The following is a 9,499-nucleotide window of genomic DNA, read 5'->3' as shown; positions in this document are numbered from 1 at the left end:
AGAAGGTATTATACATTTTCCTATTTTGAAGATGTATCTTTACCTCTCCATCAATGGAGATGTAAAATCGTATAACTACCATATTCGCCTTCTTTTCATGAAAAATCATTCTCCAAGGGAGAAAGTATTGCACTTTATATTTTTTAATGCATTTTGTAGTATTATTTTATTTTTAAAAAATCATTTACCTTTCTATATACCTTTTTTCCTTTGAAATGTATTTTTTATTAAATGGTATATTTTATTTTTTGAAAAAGTAAATAGATGATATACCTCTTTCATTTACTTTTTCTGGTTGGAGAGCTCTTATATAATAAATATGACTTAAACAAACACTAATATGACTTAAATAAAACCATGATTGCGCATAGGTGGGATGAGTTGACACTTCACGATAATCACTAATATGACTAATATGACTTAAATAAAACCATGATTGCGCATAGGTGGGATGAGTTGACACTTAACGATAATCACGACATTTCAGAAATGGCCGCCTTCGATTTTTTCTCTATATTATGAGTATATCAGATTTTTGCATATTGTCGTGGAATGAATTTTTTCTTCACCCAAATAACTTTAATGTACGATATTAGATTTGCATATCTCGTGGATTGATTTTTATATTGACCGGTATATGTACAAAAATATTACTATCTTCATTTCATAATAGAGTCATGCTTTATCATTTTAGTCTGACAATAAGAGTTATATTTTATTTTTACCATAAATAGTGAATAGGTTTACATTTCACTAACTCATTTCACTCACGTATTATTATAAAATAATTATAAAAATTGAAATTCATATTCCACTCATTTTTCCAACCCACCATTCTTTATATTTTTTAAAACTGTGTCCACACCAAGTGTGACTCTTATTGTGGGACGAATGGAGTATTCGAAATGACAAACATGGTCAGTACAATTTAGTAGGATATACACGATGTTTTAAAAACCAGACCATTTACTAAACTAGCGAAGCTACAGATATTAAGTTTAACTGGTTACACTAATTAATCACTAGTCGAATCGTTATATTATTACAAATATATATAACTAAATATGGAATGATAAATTAATTTTAAGAAAAATAAAAATTTATGATAAAAAAAGGAAATGTATATGCCTTGAACTCAAGCCACTATATATTGATTGAGCCATGAGCCCATGACATTAAATTATACTCCATTTTTTGCAAATTTCTTTATCCAAATTTATAATTGAGATTTCGATAAAATCCTCATGAAAATAAGAGGCTATTTACACGAATAGCAGTGTCCCACTTTCCTTACACTATATATTTAAATGAATACTTAGGACATAATGTAATCAATTACTACCAATTACTCCACTATATAGTATTATTGATAAAGTCGAAAACATATATAGCACTCCATATCACATTTATAATATTTTAAAAAACTTTATAGGCCCTGGACTACTATAAATAGAAGCTCGAGAAGCCACAAGCATCCACCAAATCCAAAGCAAAAAACAACAACCTAATCAAGCCATGGCAAGGCTTCTTCAAACCCTAATTCCACTTCTATCCTGCATAGCCTTGCTCCTTGCCACCGCCAACAAGGCATGGTCGCAGACAACCTCCTTCACGTATGATTTCTATGGCGGCCCGAAGCCAACCGACCTAATCTACCAAGGCGACGCCCACTTCCCTTCCGACTCCACCTACCTCCGCTTGACCAACACCGACAGCTCAGGCAACCCGTTGCAATACCGCGTTGGCCGAGACGTGTATTCCAAGCCGATCCAATTTTGGGAAGCAGGAGCTCAGGTCGACCTCGAAACCACCGTAAAATTCATCATCAACCCCAAAAGCGGCGACTCAAACCCCGCCGATGGCTTCACCTTCTTCGTCCAGCCCGTTGGATCCCCAGTCGGTTTCACCGGCGGCAGCTTTGGAATCTTTGACTCATCCGGTCAAAATCCGTCCGTCTTTGCCGTGGAATTTGACATCTTCGTTAACGGCGGAGTGGATCCGAATTATCGTCATGTTGGCATTGACATTGGATCAAATGTTTCCAAAAACACAACCGACGTCGGCACCGCATTAATCGGGCAGGAAGTGACTGCCAGCATCGACTACGAGGAAGCTACGAAAGTGATCAGAGTTCACGTGACGGCAGGCTCAAAAACTTTTGAGGTGAGCTATGTGTACGACTTGAGCACCATTCTCCCTCAGCAGGTTGAGGTCGGGATATCCGCATCCACCGGAGGGCAAATCGCCGTTCACGACCTCATATCGTGGTATTTCACTTCCACCCTTGTGAAAGAAGGCAACGGCGACGCCAAAATTCGCCAGTATGTGTGATTTTATTGTGTCAAGTATGCGATGTGAATAAGGACTAGCGATTGAGTTTTCTCTCGTTGAGTCCCTAAAATAAGATGATGGTCTCATCCATTTGTGTGTATGTTATTATGTATGGCATGTATGTACCACTGGTTTTATGAAATTACTACTATTAGTTTTTATTATTCTTGGTCGAAATTTTCACATAATTAATTCTTTGACTATATGATGATGAAAGTATAAACTCCACAATGAAAACTAATACTAGTACATTGACGATGGATGCATTGGAAGCTAACTGCAAGCAATGTTTGTTGTGAGGAAAGTCGCTTGGCTCAGAAGTTTCCACACTAGAGAAAAACATCAAAACCATTTGAGTAAGAGCCCTTATGGATCATATGAAAGTGATGAGAGTCAAATTCATGAATCATGAAAGACCTAGACATGGTTTTAGTATAACATTGAAGAATATGCAATTATTTAGAGTATTTATTTATAACTGAAAGCATATAATCAGAGCATATATTAATTTGAGTCTCGGGGACGCGTATAATTGGAAAGCTTACAAATCGGTACTTCAGAAATATGAACACGGCCTTGCAGGCATCAAAGAATTCAATCTTTATGTCGTTCTGGAAAAGCTTCGTCAGAGGCTGGGCTATCTTTGTGAAATTCTTGATGAATCTCTTATAGATTCCGGCGCGTCCCAAAAAGGTTCTGACCTCCTCCTGGTCGGTAGAGCATGGGAGTTTTACTGCCCGCGTGTGCAATGCCTTGATTGTTAGAGAGTCTGCCCAATTCGAATTCCGCCTCGTGGGTGTCAGTTTCGGTTGACACTGGAAGAGTAACTCTTCCTCCCCCACCATGAACTCTTCCAATCTCAGGGCGGGGCTAAATCTGCGTTGTCGATCAATGTGGGACGCCTCTCTTTTTTTTAGAATGGGATGCATATACAGCTCCGGGTAAATTTCTATCAAAGCATGCGTTTTCCAATTGACTATCCCTTGACTCAGCCTCAGTTCTTCTATCATCAGTCCTCCTTGTTCTTGCAGGTTTGATTTGACTAGTTTTTGATTGGCCTGGCTGGTAAGGCTATTGAAAGTCATCGGCGATGCTGGTAAGGAAAGTAGTTGCCTTGTAGGCGAGGGATCTTCCTTCAACATTCCTTTCAATGGGACGGCTTGGTCAGGTGGTTTCCCGACCCTTCTTAGTTGGGTAATCTCTCTTGACCCGGCTGGTTTTGACGGCTGGCAAAATTCCATAATTGCCCTTCTAATGGCATGATTGTCCATTTCTCCAGTCATCGCCGTATCAAACCATTCCGCTGCCTCTCTCTTGAGCTATTCACCTTCAGCGGAACCAGAGGGTGGTTCTTTTAAGGATTTCTTTTCCGGATACTTTTGTTTTTGAGGGCTGATAGTGTCTACTGTTTGAATGCTCTCGTTGTCCCGTGGCTTCTTCATAGCTTTATCAATTTCGAAGGTAAGTTGTTCTCCATTAAAACTCAGTTTCATCGTCCCTTGGCGGACGTCGATAACTGTGCTGGTTGTGGATAAGAATGGCCTTCCCAAAAGGATGCCAACAGACTCTTCCGCTCCTGGCTCTGTCGTCTTTATGACGAAGAAGTCGGTGGGGTACATGAACTTGTTTATCTTGACAAGTTCATCTTCCAGGACTCCTTCGGGGTAGATGCAAGACCCGTCTGCTAGCTGTATCTCCATATCGGTTTTGACAAGCTTAGCATCTTTCAGCTTCTCGTATATAGAATAAGGCATAATATTGATGGAAGCCCCTAAGTCGCACATTGCTTGCTTCATTTGGACGTTTCTGATGGAAATTGGGAGCGTAAATACCCCTGGGTCGGTCTTCTTTGGTGGGAACTCACTGGGTTGGATTACACCGGTCTCCTTTTCTGCTTCGACCATCCTCCCTTTCTCAGCAACCTGTTCACGGGTGCTAGACTCTGCCTTTTTTATGACTTGATCAAGGGCGATAGACTCAAAGTTTCCGTTATGATTGAATCTAGGTGCTGGAAAACTCGCAGATGAACTTTGACAAACCGTTTCCGATTTCAGAGAGATTGTACTGACATTCTCTCGTCCTGTAGGTTGCTGCACTATGACTGGAAGCTTTCCTTCATTCCCTCTCAGCTCGCCTAATGACATGGCTACCTGGGACAACTGCTTTGTAAGCATTTCGAGTGCAGCCCTCTAGGGGTGAGCAAAAAAACCAGAAACCGAATATCCGAACCGAACCAAACCGAAATTTTGAAATTCGGTTCGATTTTTTCGGTTTTTCGGTTCGGTTCGGTTTTAAAAATTAAAAAAAAATCGGTTTTTCGGTTTGGTTTGGTTCGGGCGAAGAAAAAAATCAAAAAACCGAAAAACCGAATTATATATATATTCTATTAATTTAATATATTATATTATATATAATATATATATTCTTTTAATATATTCTACTATATAATATATATTATATGTATTATTAATTTTATATTATATATAAACATTCTATTAGTATATATAAAATAAAATAAAATACACATATATAAATATATATTTATATTATATTTATTTTTTCAGGTTTTTCGATTTTTTTTTCGAGTTTTTCGGTTTTGTTCGGGTTTTTCGGTTTTTTAAGTTCGATTTTCAGTTTTTCGGTTTCGGTTTTTCAGTTTTTCAGGTTCGGTTCGGTTTGGATTTTGAACTAAATTCGGTTTTTCGATTTTGGTTCGGTTTTGGCAAAAAACCGAACCGAACCTTGTATTTCTCGCATTGCATCTTGGGGCTGATGCGAGATTATCGCATCTCCTGGGCCTTCATTTTGCTGCCTGTTATACCTCTGATTAAATCGGCCTCCCCCATGGCCTTGCTTGTAGTAGCCAGACATTCCATACTGTTTCGGTTGAATCTGGGGGAAATGATTTTGCTGGTTCCCTTGGAAATACTGTGAGTTCCCTTGTTGGTTTCCTCTTTGGTACTGCGGGACATAATTCACCAGTTGATTGTTTGACTGTCTTCCCTGATTGCTAAACTGAGGGGTTTGATGCTGGTACCCCTAGTCTCATTCCTGTTGTTGGCTTGACCAGTTAGACTGTCCTCCACTTGACCAGTTCCTTTGAGGTCCACTTGACCACCTTGCCTGACCTCCCTGCATTCTGTTCCCTCCAGTGTTCAGCCTATCCTGGATTCGAGCAGGCCAGTTGGACTACCCATCTAAGGTTTGTACCTGATGTGTCGAGGGTGGTTGCGGTTGGCTTTGATTCTGATCAGTCCACCTGAAATTTGGGTGATCCCTCCATGGAGCATCTCTCTGCTTCCCTTGGATCCAGTTGCCATTTGCGTTCCAGTGGCCAACGGCATTTACTTGGGCCTGCGGCTCTGCCTCAGGGGGAAACTCGCAGTAATAGTAGTGATGTTCTTCTGGTGGTGACGGTTGCGGCACATACTGTGGCTCTTTTGGTGTAGGCGGTCTGGCTTTCTCTACTGCCTCCAGCAGCTTCTTTTCCATTTGCTCAAATCGAGATTACAACTTTTCATCGTTCCGCGCCTCTGCCACGTGCACTGCTCCTCTCCTATACTGCCCTCGAGATGTCTCATACGACCGCTTGGCCTCAATAAGCCTCTCCAGGATATTTTTGGCTTGGCTAAATGCGGTTTTCGAGAAGTCCCCTTGAGCTGCGAGGTTGAGGTCGTTCTTGCTATCCACAGTGAGTCCACTGTAGAAAACAGAGTAGACTTCCTTCTCCTCCATCTTTTGGTTTGGGCATGCTTGAACCAAACCTTAGAATCTGTCCCAATACTGGCCGAGGGGCTCGTCGTACTCCTGCCTAGCCTCTGTAATCTCCTTTTTCAGGGCACTTGTCTTCGATGCTGGGAATAAGCGATCGAGAAATATCATGCGGAACTCAACCCATGTCCTGATGGAACCTTCTGGCAGCCTTGACAGCCAGACACTCGCATCGCCCTTCAAAACAAAGGGAATAGCCTTAAGCCTGTAATCTTCGGATGTGGATCCAGCCGGCACGCGTTGAATGTCACAGTATCGGCAGAATTCCTCCAGAAAAGCGTACGGACACTCCTTCTAAAGACCGTAGAAGTGGGACAAAACGGCCAGTACTCCCGGTTTGATCGCGATGGTCCGCATCCCATGAGTAGCGGCAATGGCATATGTAGGCTCCATGTCATCATGAGTGTGTAAAGAACCGATTCCAAAGTCATTGTCGGCGAGGGCCATCTTTGCTTCTGCTTGTTCAGGTGGTGGAGGTTGTGTATTTTGCTCGGCGGCTGCTGCTGCTTCTAATGCGGCTCTGTAACGAGTGGTGACAACTCCGGCTTCCTGGACTCTCCAATGAGCGTTAATCTCTCTGTATAGAAAGGGGTGATTCCAGTGTCCACCGCGTTGGTACCTTCTCATCAACAGTGAAAAACAAAAAATGAGAAAACAAGGAAATAAAACTATATACACCTACGCACTGCGCACAAACATAAAGTAACATCGTGCTTCCCCGACAACGGCGCCATTTTGGAAGGGCTTGGAAAGAGACGAAAACGCGATTAGAATGCGGATCAAGTTATATGGAATGATAACCGAACCGGTCGGATCAGTTAGCAAATGTCGTTGCCACTTAATCACTGCAGTCTTGCTCCCGCTCTTCCTTCCTTAAAAAATTAATTTGTAAACTCCCAATTTTGCACAACTTTAACAGTAAAGCGGCAAGTTCGGGGTCGATCCCACAGAAAAGTTGGTGTGTCGAGTGTGTGAGTAGTGAACAGGGGGGTTGGCTGCTGCCACGCTTTAACTTGGGAGTTTTAACTACTGTTTTTACTCTAGGCAGAATTAAACTAGCTAGCTTGATCAACAGAACTTTAACTACTAAGTCAAGTGAATTGCAGGTGATAGCGGAAAAGTAAATGTGCGGATTAAAAGCGAAAATAACTTTGATTAAACTAAAACTGAGTACAACGTGAAATTTAAACTAAGCTAACACTTCGAAAACTAAGAAAGCGGTAAAAACTGAGATGAATCTCAGCGGGAGACTTAAGATAATGCTAACAGAAATGAGTATTCTGCAACGCTCTCTTCGGTCGCCCTTTTAACTAAGCTATCTGGAGAGTTAAACTAAGCTAGAGAACTGAACTAAACTAAACTAGAGAGCTTAACTAAACTAGATAACTAAGCTAAGATAAACTAGACGGAAAGTAAAGTATCGGATCCACTCTTTGTGATGGCACACCCTCTATTTATAAGTTCGATTCGGCCTCCAGCTGGATAACGATCTTGACAGGGAATATTCACTCATGCTGAGAATGAGCGACTCATTGATTGCTACGTGCCCTTTCTTCTAGAATGACGACGCTTTTGAGTAACAGATTCCTGACTCAGCTCCGTCCTTGCGTCTCATAAGCTAGCACGTGTCCTCTTCTAGAACGTCGTCCTTGATAACAGAATGGTGCGCCATATCCAGCTCATTTCCTCACGTGTTCTTCTTCTAGAAGCCAGCGGTCCCCGCCTACCTGCTTGATCACTCCCCCTTGATCAACTCCCCGATTCTTGGCCTTTTCTCGCCTTTTGTACTTATTTGAACAGTTCGGCCTTGCTGCCTTGGTCAAGTGGCATGATATATTGTTTTACATGGCATAACAGTATCGTCCTGTAGATAATACACATATATATGTATAGGTGACCAAAATTGTATTAGAGGAAACATAAAAAAAATCATTGCACTAAGAATTCTTATGGCGCGATGTTCAACCAACATTTGGACGTGATGATAGTTAGATGCTTATAGGACCTAGACTTGCTTTTTAGTAGTATAAGTTGAAGAATATGCAATTATTTATTTATTTATAATCAATAGCATATAATTCCAATAATGGCATAAATTAATACTTTAATGGGCACATATTACATTGATTCTCACTTTAATTAAGTTGAATTCCAACAAAAGCAAAGAGTATATTTATTGGATGAAAAATATAAATGTGACCAATCGATCAGCTCACCAATTTCTTAAGTCAATAGAGTTTATTTTTATTGGGTTTTTTATGTGAGAACTGTCAGCGGTATAAAAAATATATCTCAATTTATAGTAATTAATTATTCCCTTAAAAATTTATCGTGTAGGTTTCTCATATTCCGAGAGAATTATTGAAATAATGAAGTTTCTGCGACAACTTCAAAATATCACCTCAAAAGAAAAATCAAAATACGATAAGGGTTTAGCTCGTACGGCCCAAATATATAACCTCAAATTGTGTGGTCCTTGGCTCAGAAAAATTCTTTTAAATCAGAAAAATTCTTATCCTTGGCTTCAATATGAACTGATTCCTACATGCACAACTAGCAACAAGAATTCAAAACGTGCAACTTTTGTGATAAATGCAAAAATTTACTATTGTTTACCATTGTATGGTCCTGTAGATAGATTGTTACATTACAAGCATAGCTATCGAACACTATTCAAAACGTGTTACCTTTGTTGTGTCGGTTGATTATAAGACTAAAGGTCAAAATTGGTCCTAAACATATAGCTAGAATACAAATTTGATCTAAAACATTAACTTTTTGAAAATCGGATCCTAAACATTTAAAAGTCGTTATCGAAGTGGTCCTAAACATTTGAAATCGTTGTCGAAGTGGTCCTTTTTTTACGGTCCCGTCAAAAACAAACGGTCAATACCTAATTAATGATTTTTTAAACTTAATTAATATACTAATGCATAATTAATAAACAAAATTAAATAAAAAAATAAAAAAATGCTAAGAAATTCCACAATCGACTCTTTCTCTCTCTTCTTCCTTCTCTTCCGTCTATCATTCGTTCTTCCTAAATCGGACTCTCTCTCTTCTTTTCTCCGGCGCTCAACGCTGTCGCGTCTTTCTCTCTCTGCTCGCTCCTCCACAACTCGCTGTCATCGTGTGTTTCTCCGCATTGCTGATGTCTGAGTCTCCGAGATCAAAACCGTCGTCGTCCACCAATGGTGTCGCCATTAACCCCATTCCTTTCAGTCCTCGTCATCTCTCTCTCAATTTTCTTTCTCGACGGTCCGGCGTTGTTATCTCACCACCGACGCCATCGTTGTTGCCGGAAGATGGTTTCGCTTCTGTCACCTTTGTCTGCTCATTGTCAGTCGAGAAGTATTGCTGCTCCATGACCTCATCGCCGCTGATCTTGCCTCGGTAC

At 40.4% G+C, this 9,499-nt stretch overlaps 1 protein-coding gene across 1 annotated transcript; it reads left to right on the top strand.

The window, feature by feature from the left end:
* The first annotated feature begins 1,451 nt into the window (after window positions 1-1,451).
* Window positions 1,452-2,495, top strand: LOC121802486 (lectin CPL-like). Its single transcript, XM_042202166.1, has one exon. It carries the CDS (start codon window positions 1,516-1,518, stop codon window positions 2,329-2,331), a length of 816 nt encoding a protein of 271 aa, XP_042058100.1. The 5' UTR covers window positions 1,452-1,515; the 3' UTR covers window positions 2,332-2,495.
* Window positions 2,496-9,499: the final 7,004 nt, after the last annotated feature.

This window comes from Salvia splendens, chromosome 5 (assembly GCF_004379255.2).
Source record: "Salvia splendens isolate huo1 chromosome 5, SspV2, whole genome shotgun sequence".
Classification (NCBI taxonomy): domain Eukaryota; kingdom Viridiplantae; phylum Streptophyta; class Magnoliopsida; order Lamiales; family Lamiaceae; genus Salvia; species Salvia splendens.
This window is presented reverse-complemented; position numbering and strand designations above follow the sequence as displayed.

What these genes read in the sequence shown, in the direction of transcription:
- LOC121802486 (XM_042202166.1), top strand. Translation starts at nt 1,516, where the DNA reads ATGGCAAGGCTTCTTCAAACCCTAATTCCACTTCTATCCTGCATAGCC.